Below are 15219 nucleotides of genomic sequence, written 5' to 3' on the forward strand. Positions count from 1 at the left end.
AGTTTTTATCATACGCGTATGTTTGTTGAAACATACGTTTGCAGACGCATACTTTTACACGCGTATGATATGTATAAACTGGTTAGGTAAAAAACTGGTTTACATAACCAGTAAAAATATTTTAATACCTATTTCTCACTGGTATACATAGTGGTTAAGTGTTCACATGTACTTGTCAAGTGTTCACATGTACTGTTTGTCATGTCAGATAGGTAAAAAACATATCTCTTTGAAAGGAAAATACTGGTTTACATATCCAGTAAATTTTTTTGTACACTTATTTCTCACTGGTATACATCGTGATTAAGTCCTCACATGTACTGGTTAGGTAAATAACATACCGGTTTTAAATGAAAAGACTGGTTTACATTAGCAGTCAGAACATTTGAATTGGATGACACTTACATACCACTGGTACGTACCAAGGACATGTGTTCATTTTTTTAAACACATTTTTCTCACTGGTATACATCATGGTTAAGTGCTTACATGTACTGGTTAGTAAATAACATAGCGGTTTTAAATGAAAAGACTGGTTTACATCAGCAGTAAGAATATTTGAACAAGTTGACACTTATATACCATTGGTATGTACCAAGGACATGTGTTAGTTTCTTTTAACACTAATTTCTCACTGGTATACATCGTGGTTAAGTGCTCACTTGTACTGGTTAGGTAAAAAACATACCGGTTTTAAATGAAAAGACTGGTTTATATCAGCAGTAAGAACATTTGCAATGGTTGACACTTATATACCACTGGAATGTACCAAGGACATGTGTTCATTTTTTTAACCCTTATTTTTCACTGGTACACATCATGGGTAAGTGCTCACATGTACTGGTTAGGTAAATAACATACCGGTTTTAAATGAAAAGACTGGGTTACATCAGCAGTAAGAACATTTGCACTGGTTGACACTTATATACCACTGGTACGTACCAATGACATGTGTTCATTTTCTTTAACACTTATTTCTCATTGGTATACATCGTGGTTAAGTGCTCACATGTATTGGTTAGGTAAATAACATACCGGTTTTAAATGAAAAGACTGGTTTACATCAGCAATCAGAACATTTGAATTGGTTGACACTTATATATCACTGATACGTACCAAGGACACGTGTTCATTTTTTTAACCCTTATTTTTCACTGGTACACATCATGGGTAAGTGCTCACATGTACTGGTTAGGTAAATAACATACCGGTTTTAAATGAAAAAACTGGTTTACATCAGTAGTAAGAACATTTGAACTGGTTGACACTTATATACCACTGGTACGTACCAAGGGCATGTGTGCATTCTTTTTAACACTTATTTATCACTGGTATAGATCATGGTTAAGTGCTCACTTGTACTGGTTAGGTAAATAACATACCGATTATAAATGAAAAGACTGGTTTACATCAGCAGTAAGAACATTTGCACTGGTTGACACTTATATACCACTGGTACGTACCAAGGACATGTGTTCATATATACTGGTTTACCTAACCAATTAAGTGAAAAAACATAGTGGTTTGAAATAAAAATACTGGTTTATAGTAATGTAACAGTTTTCCTCAAAAGCTGCAGTTTTCTTCAATGTTCTTTAACCATATATGTCTTTCATTGTAGGTGGAGCTCTTTCTCAACTTCAAAGAATAATACCCTGAAATTGTAATAAGGCAGCGAGCGTTTGAGTACATGAAGCCATATTTTGTGCGGAAATTGAGAGACCGATATACTTGCTGCTGCATTTCAAATGTTCAAATGTCCTTCCTAAAGGATGCCATAAATCACATGCGAAGTTCTGTATTCGGTCTGCATGGAAAAGCTTGCCATTGTCAATGCAACATATGCAAAGACAATGGTGGATGCAAGGCACCAAAAAACCCTATCAAGAGTGTGACAGCCTTATTGGACTCTATACTGTGTCCTAAATCAGATACGTCCACCTTCCATGCCCTTGCCTGCTTGAGTGGTCAATGTAAAAGGTGTGGCCCGGATAAGTTAGACTTTTGTGCTGCAGAGGCTGCATTTATTGCTAAAAAGATTGTGGTGAAGATTTTTTAGGACCTAGAAGTAGGAACTATGCGTGACGGTCTGAAGAAGACTTTAGGAAAGTCTTGTCACATAAGGAAATATCATGCCAGGATCTCTCAGTCATGTTCAAAGACCGTCTTAAGAAATACATAATGCATAATTTTGTGTATAGATGGCAAGCAGAACAATATAAGGAATGTATACAAAGCTTTCCAGAAGATGTTGTTGTGTCAGTTGTTGACTTTGCTGAAAATTATAGTTTCAAAGAACAAAATGAGATTCAGTCCATGCACTGGTATTCAAATCAAGTAACTATTTTTGTGCACATAACATATTTCCGAATTGCAGGTAACGACATCACCCTAGATCAGTATTATTTCTTTTGTATTAAGCCTTCAATAATTTCTGACTTTTATATTATGCAGGTGACATCCACAAGACAATTCACTTCTTCATTTTAGATGACAAGCAACATGACACACATTTTGTTCAACACTGTTTTCTGAAACATGCGGAATGGCTAAAGCAATTTGGTCTAAACATAAAACGTCATTGGGTATGGTCTGATGGAGCAGCTTCACAATTCAAAGCAAGAAGACCATTCTATTTCCTTGCCAGGTATACCATGTTCTAACAAACATTATCTGAAGGTGATTTTAATATAGAGACCTATAATAGTGGCATTAAAGTTGTAATAAAATGCTTGTCTAACATCAGTAATATTATAATACGTGTTTTTTTTGGTAATTTTATCGTGCCAAGAGTATATTAATCTTCTTCTATCCATTGAATAAATTGTAGATACAGTGTTTTTATGGGATGGAAAATGTCTTGGAACTTTTTTGGATCCGGACATGGTAAGGGAGAACACGACGGTGCGGGAGCAGTGATAAAAAGGTCTTTAACTCAATACCAATTGCAGCCAAACTGCCTAAAGATAGACTGTGCTATAGATGTTGTGGCATTATTGAGACGGGCCTTGTCAGATGGTGCTATAGCCACCTATGCATCCCAAGCCTGTTATGTAAGCAAGATTTTTTGGGTGATTGAATTGGGAGATGTCGAAAGGGGAAAAAATTGGGATGTGAAGGCTGTAAAAAATACCCGCTCAATGCACTCTGTTTCTGCATATTCAAAGCATGATACAACTGCTTTGAGAACACGTTCACTGTCTTGTTTCTGTAGTGCATGTAAACAGGAAAAGTGGAGGAGATGTGTGAGCAAGTCACACGTTCCTTTCTGGACATACCTTATTTTGGAGCCTACAGAAGAAGGGGAAGACGATGACGATGAAATAAATGAGGATGCAACATATGAAGGACACTATGACACCCTCAGTCAAGCTCTTATTGTTGGTGATAATTTTGTTGTTCCCGCACCAAATGACAATGAAGAAAAAGTGGATTTCTATATAGTGAAATGCACTGCAGCTATTCAAGAGTTTCATTCAGACGCTAAAGATGACTGGGGCAATATCATTGGGCGAGGATCCTATGCTATCAAAGGGTTTTACTATCGTATGATAAATGAGCAGACCTACGAGCTTTTGGACAAAAAGCCAGAGGTGTTCATATATTCACATCTTGTTCGGGCAATCAAAATCCCCATGATACCCCATCCCAGCAACTCAAAACTATATACAATATCACTTGATGTCAGTGAGTCTATCTATAATAGTATGCCTTTTGAGCTGTAACCATCTTAAGAAATGCATAATGCATAATTTTGTGTATATCTGCCTATTACTATAAACTGAACTCTTTCTCTCTCTCTATCTCTCTCTCTCTCTCTCTCTCTCTCTCTCTCTCTCTCTCTCTCTCTCTCTCTTTGTCACTTCTCAGTATCATTTCTGTATCATACCAGTCATTTCTCAGTATCATACCGGTATCATACCAATCAATTCCCAGTATCATACCGGTATGATACAGTATCATACCAGTCATTTCCCAGTATCATACCCATATCATACATTCCTCTCTCTCTCTCTCTCTCTCTCTCTCTCTCTCTCTCTCTCTCTCTCTCATTCATTTCTAAACATCATACCAGTCATTTCTCAGTATCATACCGGTATGATACTGAGGAGTGATTGGTATGATACCGGTATTATACAAGTTCCTCTGTCTCTCTCTCTCTCTCTCTCTCTCTCTCTCTCTCTCTCTCTCTTTGTCATTTCTCAATATCCTCTCTTTGTCATTTCTCAGTATCATACCAGTCACTTCTCAGTATCATACCGGTATCATACCACTCTCTCTCTCTCTCTCTCTCTCTCTCTCTCTCTGTGTGTGTGTGTGTGTGTGTGTGTGTGTGTGTGTGTGTGTGTGTGTGTAACGTCTCAGTATCATACCGGTCACTCCACAGTATCATACCGGTATCATACTAGTCCCTCTCCCTCTCTCTTTCATCACTGCTAAGTATCATACCTGTCACTCCTCAGTATCATACCGGTATCATATTAGTCACTTCACAGTATCATACCGGTATCATACCAGTCACTTCTCAGTATAAGACTCTCTCTCTCTCTCTCTCTCTCTCTCTCTCTCGTGTCACTTCTCAATATCATACCGGTCACTTCTCAGTATCATACCTATATCATACCAGTCACTTAAAAGAATCATAGTCACTTCTTTGTATCCGACTCTCTCTCTCTCTCTCTCTCTCTCTCTCTCTCTCTCTCTCTCTCTCTCTTCTCAGTATCATACCAGTCATGCCCAATATAATACCGTTATCACACACTCTCTCTCTCACTCTCTCCTTTTATTTGCAATATACTTCAAATATAGAATACAACTTATTTCCGTGCAACTTGCTTGTAAATGTATTATACATGAATTCTGTTACATTGATTGAGCCTTTTGGCTGAGTAATTCTCCATTTACATCCATCGATAAAAAAATACATCGACAAAAGTCGCCCACTTCACAGACTTTATGAAGCTTTCTTTTTATATAAAAAATCTGTTCCTTTCTTCTTGAAAAAGTCAATCCGCCATTTCCAATAAAAACGACGCACATAGGTGTCGTCAAGTTGTCCGTCTGCACAAATTACAGTCCTCTTTGTATACTCAATTCTGTCCTTAGAGTACAACCAGTGTGCCAGCCAGTTTATGATAGTGGTTGACAGAAAACAGGCACGAACTTCTTTAGACTGCTTTTCTAGCTTGGGAAAACAAGAAATGACCCCAATGGATTAAACATTAGCTTATATCCAGAATCATCAAAGATAAGTGTGTCAGGTGGTAGGTCAGGAAAATTTTTGAGATTCTTGTGGAACACCGGTTTATCTGTCGCGCCCAATTTAAAAGGGGCCCTTGTGCACTGCGCCTGACTTACCACTCTATTGAATCTTTTGTGGTGGTCAAGGAACACTGTCGCTAGCGTGAGTTTGAGCTTCAAACTCGCAGCAGCTCCATATCCACACTTTGAACCATCTAAAAAAAAAAATCAGAAACACTTTTGCATCGGGCCTTACCCAAAACTGTGTATCCCCTTCAACAACATACCGCATTTCTGGCCAGTGGGGCAATTCTTCACCATATTTTCCATCGAATTTCTTGAGCAGTAATCCATTAAGGTCCAAAATGAGAACCCTACGCTGGACGCTCAACGGAGGTGGTGGCCTTGGCCATATCAGTGGGATTCTTTTAATTAGTCTATATCATGGAGGAAACTCGAGCACTGCAGGAGACAACACACAATTCCATATTGCACGAATGTCAGCCCTACCATTCTGCTTGTCAGCCCGGAACCTATCTGCAAGGCGCCATTCTTCAACTGAAAACATATCTGCAGATGCAAAATTACACAAGACTCAAATTTAAGTATGCAATTAAGACATATCTATATATTGAAATCATACAATAAAAACACACAATGTTCAAAAATTAGGCACAAGATGAAAGAGACGTCGAATGGGAAAGAAAGTTATATTAATTTCAGAAGTGGTTACATAAAAAGAAACATGGGGGGGGCAAACTATAATCTTTTGCAGGCTCTGGGTTTAGGGTCAGAATTTGTGCCGGTATTCTGCATCTCCTTAGTGTCTTCTATGTCCATCTCCTCTTCTGGCTACCCTTGGGTCTCTTCCTCTTCCTTGCTTTTTTGCTCCATTTCAGGCTTCTCATCTCCAGTCTTCTCGATTTTTTTTCTTTTTGCCTTTCTTATATGCTGAGCAAGGGTCTCCTCGGGACCTCCCTCCAACCTGACATCTACACGACCATCAACTTTAGAAAGCTGTGTAGCAAGAGATCACTTATTAGAGCCATAATCAATGAAAAAACTTACTCTTGCCACGTTGGCCTCGTTTTCTCGGGGTTTTTGATCTCGTCACCCGCACGCCAATGTCTAGCAACACATCGTCTTCCTCATTCTGGGTTTTCTCTTCAGTACCAGTCGTACTCTGCTCCTTTACCTCAAAGTTTTGTTCTTCTTATGTTGTTTCTGAAACAGGTTTCTCGGAATTACTAGGGACATTTTCATCAAGCAATACCTCCACAGGTGTCTTGTATGCAGGCGTCACTGCATCGTTCCCTGTGTCTTTACCGGCAGTAGTTCTGAAGCAGCTTGACTCTGAAAACACATCAGAGAAGACAAAAATCAACCACCTGATTACCCATTGAAACAATTTTCTCACCTATTTTTGGGCATGGTTCAACTGGCTTCTTCTTTAGAAGGGATTGGTCTTCTACAGAAATAACTCCGAGGCAATCCTTAAGCATGCACTTTCCTTTCTCAGCCAAGTGAGCATATCAGAATGTCTGGTATGCATGTGAACAAAGCAATAGAACAACATGGCTTGAGCGATTGTGATCATGAATTTTTACACCACAAGCATTGCACACATCAATGAGAACAACACTATGTCCAGGAGCTGTTACTCGTGTAGGCAAGACTATGGTTTCAGGTAGCATTGGTTGACTAATCATGCTTGTCACAAACGTGACATAGAGACCAAAGGTTTCCTCACGGTCCAAGCATTTGGATAATTCTTCCTGTAGGCAAGAGACCTCCGTTATCAGACAATGTCAAACATGTATAAAATCGGTATAATGATGTTATCATACCGGTATGATTACATCCTGCTGATATGATGTTATCCCACCGGTATAATGTTATTATGCTGGATAGTATAACATCATACCGGTAGGATAACATCCGGTAACATCATACCGGTAGGATAACAGTATACCGGAAGTATAACATCAAACCGGTTGAATTTTATCATGCCGGTTAGATCTAACCATACCGGTCGGATGTAACCATACCAGTAGGATGTTATCATACCGGTAGGATTATCTCCTAAATCCTACCGGTAGGATATAATCATACCAGTAGGATGTAATCATACCGGTAGGATATAATCCTACCGGTATGATAACATCCTATCGATATTGTCATCTACCCTTACCGAATATGATATAATCCTACCGGTATGAAAAATCATACCGTATGGTACTTTGCATGTATTATACTACAATCAAATGGAGTTAAAAGCATACCTGTGCCTGTTGTAGGGTGGCTTTTGCTTGGTCAAATTTTTCTTGGAGGTTGTCAAGCAAGCCTGTTGGTACATTGGCATCATCAGGGAAGTGCATTCGGATGGTGTCAAGGGCACCCTCGCAACAGTGCACATCAGCAACAGATTTGACCACTGAATCCCTAGCCTTCTGACACTCTGCTGATACATTTTCATGAGATTTTCTAACCTCAACAAGAAGTTCTTGCAAGGAAGTGGATACTTCAACACTAAAGGCATATTGAGTGGTCGCAAAAAGTCCACTTCTGACTGGTGTACTTCCGGATGGGGTATTTACTAAGAAGATGGCAGAACCACTTAGGGTACCTGTGGATACTTGGGAAGTCTCTAACTTCCATTGTTCTCTTTTCCTATCTAAGTGACCTTCATTGGTCACATTCTTCACCACCTCAGATGCAAACTCAGCCCACTTTACCAGACCTGTGAATACGAAATAAACATATCCGCGTGCAAACTTGACTCCTAGCAGATAGTTTGGTGGTTTGGATTGGTACACCTGCTTGTAGAGCTGGTAGAGTGCCTTGTAGTGATCGGGCCTTGCTGTTTTTATCGGCACTTTTTTCTCCTTCACTGGAAGACACGTGAAAACTTTCATCCAGTCGGATATGGACACATCTGCATCTGTCAACTTCCTAACATCTTTCCCCTCAAGACTTATCCCATATTCCCTGTGAAAATCCTCCTTTGTCGTGCATAATGCCTTTAATGGCACCTCCACATCCTTGGGGTGAACAAAGCGGCTGATTTTGGGAGGAGGCTGTAACTTCTGTCTCTGAAAGGAATAAATCCATACTCATTACTCAATGTATCCACACCTCAGTACTCTACTACACACAGGGCCGCTGTACACAACACAGAGAGAGATAGAGAGAGGTGACATACCTTCGTGGGAGAATGTCGGGTCTTTGTGGGGGAGACCTGTCGGGCTGCATTCCTTGGGCTCTTTCTTAGGTTGCTATCCATAGCGAAGGATAAGCAGTGTGCACAGGGGACTGTAGAGCGAGCTGAGAAAGGCGCAGAAGGAGAAAGGCACAAAGATACAGAGAAGTCACAGTCATGAAAACATTCGACTGAACATTGGTTCTGACGTGGGCTCCACACGTGTTTTTGAATCCTCCACATGATTTTTAAGATTTTGTATCCTCCACACGAATATTTAATTCAAACAATTCTTGCCCATAACACCAGTTTAATACCCCATAAATTTTAAGCCTCCAAAAGAAACTTTCAACCGGTTAAAACCGGGCCACCTATTCATGCATCCACCCTATCATGCTTGGCATTATTAATTATAAGCAAAATTCAGAATAGGGAGATAATCTTCCAATCGGATTAATTTTTGCAATGCATGCTCGTAGCATATTCTCTAGCACTTGATTAACTCGTTCAACCTACTCAGTGATCTTTGGATGGTCTATAGTACAAATATTGAGTCGTGTTCCCAACCATTTAAACATAGAGCCCTCTAAAAGTGACTGTTTAACTTGGGATCACAATCACTCACAATGTTGTTGGGGGTAATCGGAGATAATAAATTTGTGAGCTTCTAATTTAGAGCATTATGTCACAAGTTGAGAGATTTTGTGTGCTCAAGTGAGCTTATTGCATGCCATAATATTCCCATGCATGAAGCAACACTACACAATTTAGAGGCCAAATTATCATTTCATGTTGCATGAAGCTCCCATCTATTAATCAATATATATTTATGTGCATATCAAAGGTGGTTTATATATACACACTTTGTATCACAAAAACTACTTTTGAAATACTTGCTCTATATACATGTGTGCAGTTTTTACTATTTTAAAAGACTTACCATCAAGATTATTGAAGACACAAGGTAACCTACCTACCATCCATACTATGAGTTATTCCTTGAACAATAAATTTTTTTCTTTATCTTTCATAGATAGTTGAATTTTATATAATCACATGGTTGGTTTTATCATTTTCATCAATGTACAAAGTCCTCTCTTTCACAAAGCATGCTGGACTAGTTGGTGTTGAAGTGAAGGAGGGATAAAAAATAGAATGAGGCATAGTATATAAATCATACATTACAAGGGCTATAATCCCAAATGAATCTCTTGTCAAGAAATTTGTATGCTTTCAAAGAACAATAATTTTTTGAACAGCCGAAGTCTACTATCATTAGCTTTTTTGCCGACATTGGCATCTTACACAATGTGGCATGCCTTCAAAATGTAAGCATGAAAGTTCATATTTTGAAAGAGTCCCTTTCTTGCCATTTATCCAAAAACTCAAGAGTTTCTTAGCTCTCTAGGACCTCCCTTGTTCATCATACCTTGCAATCATTGCAATCCAAGAGACAACATCACTCTTGTATCCTTCTTTCACTTGTGTAATTTTAATGGTCTACATTAGATTAATTGAAAATAATTAGGTAGATATATAACTTTTAATCATAATGTTGGTACCAAAAAACAGGCCAGCTAAACTCTTAATTTAAGAAAGGCATACCTCCTAAGCACTTTTTCCATATCCAATAAAATCTTCACTAGAGAAATAAGTGTAGAGTATGTACATATATTTCTGTTTATTTGAGAGCTAAAAGTATAGAGAGTTGCACTTAAAGATCGATTCAACAAGGATAAGTGGCTTTGCTTTAAAATCCATTGATTCTAACGGGGGCATGAGAGAGAGAGAGAGAGAGTTAGGAAACTTTTGCATATCCGTTAAGTCTTTATAAGATTTCAACAAGGTACATTGTAGAGAAATGGTTGTGCTCATGCAAGATCTTTGTTTTCAAAGCTTTGCATTGAGGTATTACGGGATTAATGTAAATACCTGAACTACGGAGACTTGTATTGTTCCGTACAACTCTTCTTTTGTCCTACAATCACATTCTATTCCCAATTAACAACCTCTTTCAACATGCAGTTTCCTCTCTCAATCGAGTCTACACGAAAAGAGTTTTAGAATGTCCAAAATGCGCATTCTTCCAAACTTTCTCCAAGTTGAAACACAAACATCATATAGGCTCCTACTTCTTGAGTTAGAATCTCTTCCATTTGAGGCAATGGGCATGGAGAGGGTTGTGGGTTATGCACTACCATAGCCTTTTGGCTTATTTTCCACTCCCTTTTGATGCAAGGTAGGGCATTGGGGCAATGGAAAAGAGTCCCATTGACTATGCGCATTATGCCTACTACAAGTTTGAGAGTCTAAGTACCACACTCTGGAGTGCTCACCCATTGCTCACATCTGATCATGCTTTCTTCATACTTTCAATCATCACCTAGACCTACATAATTTCTTCTCCTATTGCGACTCCCATTACCATGATCCTTGATCATCGAGAGTCACTTATCAGTCCCACACATAGTATATCACATGTATCTCTGGTCCCATATTTGACCTTGAAGGAGGATAATCAGCTCTCTCTCTCTCTCTCTCTCTCTCTCTCTCTCTCTCTCACACACACACACACACACACACACACACACACACACACAGCACAAATGGTCTCTTATTGAGGGTTGATGTACAACGATGCTTTTTTATCTTATGCATCATCATCATCTTGCCCTTCACTGTCATCCTCACCAGCCCCCAGCTCAATTGTTAATTTGCATGGTTCAGATGAGGCGCGGCCTCTATTCCGAGAATTTTTTCTAATGAAGGGGTCTGAGAAGCCATAGCCTGCTGACTTGTCTTGGGCATAAGCTGTGTCCCTTGTTCCACCATCTCCTTCATCAAAATCCAATCATTGAAGTCAAACCTAAAGACAAATTTAGTATTCACAACTTGTTGCTATTCTTCAACTCGCTGAGTTTCAGCAGCAGTAGGAGCATACTTGAATGCTACAAACCACTTTCCTTCTAGTATTATACTTTGGGCACGACCATCTTTCACCAAAAAAGAGAGAGATCAGAAGATATTTTCTACGATATGAAAAAGTGAGTCCCTACTGAGCACAAGTTGCTCCAGCTCACATCCTTCTCTCCTCCACATCGACGCAAAATGTCGAACATGGTTTGTACGTTCTTGTCTATCATTCATCTCCTTCTTCATTGCACACTGTTTCCATATGCAAAATGATTATTCATCTCCTTCTTCATTGCACACTGTTTCCGTATGCAAAACAAGGTTTGTAGACCTAGAGCATCATGAAAAATGCAAATTGCTTCAGATCCAATAGCAACCCAATCCAAAAAGATCATCAAGGTTTGCAGGTTGCGTGAAATTCTGTATGATAGCAGATACAAGATCACTGGCTTTGACAGCATTCCCGTGCCGGGACTCTTTTACAAAATTCAAAAAGGCCACTGTTATATCCAGAAGAGCCTCTGCATCTGCTATCTGCTATCTGCTCTCTTGGCATGTGTACAAGTGTGAAAAGATCATCCGCTATTTCATCGTCGAAGCTGTTGCTATCTCCACTTACAAGTTTCTCTTTTCCTTCTGCAATGGAAGCTTTGAGGTGCCTATAGTGAGATTAGATTTTTCCCCTTGAAAGAAGGGGCAGCATGGCAACCCTTCCCTCGGCTCATCTCGCCAAACTTGACGTGCGTACACAGTGCTAGCTCTCTCTCTCTCTCTCTCTATTTGGAGACGCAAAACTAGAACAAAACCTAAATATTAGCAGTAAACTTCTTGCTTCTCAGGGCTGCGTGCTCATCTATACCTAGTAGGCGCTACGATTTTTGTAAATGAAAAGAAGAGAAGAATCTACACGGATTCTTTTCATGCGAATTCTGAGGACATCACCAGTTGGGACGCGCGAAGAGAGAGAGTGAAGTGCTGAGGACGCCGCCAATTGCAACGCGGAGAGAGAGAGAGAGAGAGAGAGAGAGAGAGAGAGAGAGAGAGAGAGAGAGAGAGAGAGAGAGAGAAGTGCTTCATGTGTTTGCTGAGCTGAAGCGGGGGGACATGCAGCAGGCAACTTTTTTTTCAACGTTGGGGTTAGCCTTCGCAGCACCATCACCTTAGTGGTGGGTTGGTTAGAGATGTCGATACCATGCGTGACTATCTCCACCTGTGCAAGTTCAATTCTGACGTTCCCGTTTTAGAGAAAACAACTGAGATCAAAACCCTTGACGTAAGGAATCTTGAGAGGAATCTCCTTAAGAAATGAATAAAATAGATGTACAGCCAGTAGAGTAGAGAGAAATGAGCCAAGTGTTCGTTCAGTGTGGTCCAATGTTCGTTCGGGAAAAATGTGTCTCAGCTTAATATCGTGCCGTTTTCAATTTCAAAAATGCTGGTTGAAGACAAGGGGAAAAGGAGAAATTCCGCCCCAAAATAGAGAAAATTAGTGTAAAAACTCGAAAAATAGACCTAATTTTCTAAAATTTCCTCTTGGAAAATTCAAGAAAAGGAATTTTGTATGTTTGGAAAAATGATTTTTCCCGAGCACTTTGGTCAATAGACAACTTCATCCTTTTTATACTGAATGCAATTTAGTGTTGTTCGTGATGAGCCTACAAACTGTCCATGCGTGGATGGTCAGCAAGCTGCCACATAGGTTTATCTACAACTATACACCGAGGGTGAGGGACAAGCCATGACCTATCCTCAATATGGACGTCCATCAAATACAAGGGAGATAAAAAGTCCCAAGCTACGAAGGGAGGTGGTCGGCAACACGTCGGTTGAAGCTCACCTTTACGCTTGCCCGTCAAGGCCGAGCAGGATATGCACCATGTAAGGGAGTAGGCTACACTATTGGGATGCAAGGCAAAAGAGAAAGACGACAGTGTAGCTACCCATTGTGCGCTTCGACAATGAGGGCTTTACAAGAAGAGAGAAAAAATATTATGGGTCTATGCAAAGCAACGTCAAATGTTGTTCAGGTGAGGGAAATTAGAAGAGATTGTGGGGTTCAATGCAAGAGAAGATTTTGCACCTTGTGCATTTAAAGCTAGAGCCAAGGAGAGAGAAAGTGAGAGAGAGTCGTAACCCAAGAAGCGTAGCTCAATTGGTGAGACCTTTGTGATGTAACCCCAAGGTTGAGGGTTCGAGGCTCATGGGATGCGTTCTCTTGGGTGTATTCTCCTCCCTATTGGGGGGTGGTTCCCACGGTTGCTCCTCGAGGGTATAATGTACAGCAATGTACAATTGTAAATACATGATATGTGTATAGTTTCTCCCTACTACCTTCCCCGCGTTGATGGTTTTAAAAAAAGAGAGAGAGAGAGAGAGAGAGAGTCGTCGAAGATCTCATTTTGGTGGCCTATGAACCTTCCTAAATTAGGGTTGAAGCTTTGAGATGGAGAGCTGGTTGTATCGGATTGTAGCAATGGGATGGATTTTGAATCCATGCCAAGGAGAATCTCTTTTGGTCCCTGGATTGTGTTGCAATGAAGGTATCCCTACCGATAGGTGCTTTGGCATACCTTGTTTTTGTGAGAAGGACTCAAAGAACTCAAAACTCTTCAACCACTTTACAACATTTGTTAGCCTCAACGAGGCTACAATGTTGTCTCAGCTTGGCATAGATGGTATAGAGGTCACCTCTATGCTTCATTCGATAAATGAAGACTTCATTTTTTTTTTTAAATCTTGATGTTAAAGCTATGGAAGCTTAAGTGAACTACCCAATGTGATCCCATTAAGTTTAGCTTTTAGATATTTATTTTACTTATTTGTCAAAGTCGAGTAGGTCAATTTACTTAGATGGCTTTATATGCAATCCATTGCATATTTATTTTACTTATTTGTCAAAGTCGAGCAGGGCAATTTACTTAGATGGGTTTATATGCAATCCATTGCCCCATTGTACAAGCATCACTTTATTCATTGCCAAAATTGGTTGAGGAGACACTCACTCACTCACTCTCTCTCTCTCTCTCTCTTGCTTTCTCTCATTGGTCTCTACGCTTTCGCATCGTTGACTTTGACATGGTATCAGAGCCTTGGTGGTGCAAGATGGCTTGTGAAGAGAACCTGTGAAGAACCCCCTCCCTTGTTGACGGTGCGCCTCTTCTTTTCCCTCCACCCTCTGTTGTCGGCATGCAAAACACTGCTTGTCGGAGCCCCTCGTGCCCTCATCCTTTGCATGCTGCGTGTTGAAATGCTATGATACTTTGAGTGTTTTTGTATGTCCATTGTTGCCTACCCGTGAGCCTTTACCCTTGATGTAGCCTGCGTTTTGAAACGCTAAGAGAACCCCCCCCCCCCCCCCCCCCCCCCTCACAATGTCGTTCTCTATTGTCCCTTGCCTTACATTTTCAAATGCCCATTGGTGATGGCACCAAAACCCCCCCTCCCACCTATGTTTTAAAATGTCGTCTGTGGCATCCAAGCTTTTTTATACGATGTACACTCACACCCCCCAACCCTTGGTTGATCCAGTGTCCACCTTGGGGTGGGTTGTTTAGGGCCGCAAATAAGGAGGATAGTCGACCAAAAATTGAGAGCCAAAATTTATGAGGGGCCGTGCCAAGCTTTGAGCAACAAATTGGAGTGAGGAAGGGGAGCCCATAAAGGGGCCATGCTCAGCCTTGAGTAGAGGCTTGGAAGATGGGATTTTGAAGCCCTGTGTGCAACGCGTCTGGAGCATCTTGGTGAAAACCTTGTGTCCACCTTTGAAGTGCTTTGTGGCAGCTTGGAAGAAATGGATATTGGAGCTCAAGACATGGTAAATTTGGGAGTAGCTTGGAGATTGCCTGGCCACCCCTTGGAGTGCAAGA

The 15219-nt window shown here is 40.4% G+C and overlaps 1 protein-coding gene and 1 pseudogene across 29 annotated transcripts in view; one reads left to right on the forward strand and one right to left on the reverse strand.

The window, feature by feature from the left end:
- LOC147451633 (lipid droplet phospholipase 1-like) overlaps positions 1-15219 on the forward strand; it is a 237913-nt gene that overhangs the window by 186787 nt on the left and 35907 nt on the right. For 6 of the 29 annotated variants that reach the window (XM_086517542.1, XM_086517541.1, XM_086517533.1 and 3 more), the window contains exon 6: positions 9357-9404. The exons of 6 other annotated variants lie outside the window; for them this stretch is intronic. In XM_086517542.1, the coding sequence (XP_086373668.1) occupies positions 9357-9404 (48 nt within the window). Of the gene's footprint in view, positions 1-1621; positions 2414-2454; positions 2741-9356; positions 9405-15219 lie in introns of those variants that run through there. 17 more of the 29 variants (XR_015188803.1, XR_015188804.1, XR_015188802.1 and 14 more) reach the window with 9 other exon arrangements.
- LOC147451634 (non-structural maintenance of chromosomes element 4 homolog A-like) lies at positions 11091-12020 on the reverse strand (annotated as a pseudogene).

The sequence above is a fragment of the Adiantum capillus-veneris genome, chromosome 8 (genome assembly GCF_014529385.1).
Source record: "Adiantum capillus-veneris isolate H3 chromosome 8, ASM1452938v2, whole genome shotgun sequence".
NCBI lineage: Eukaryota > Viridiplantae > Streptophyta > Polypodiopsida > Polypodiales > Pteridaceae > Adiantum > Adiantum capillus-veneris.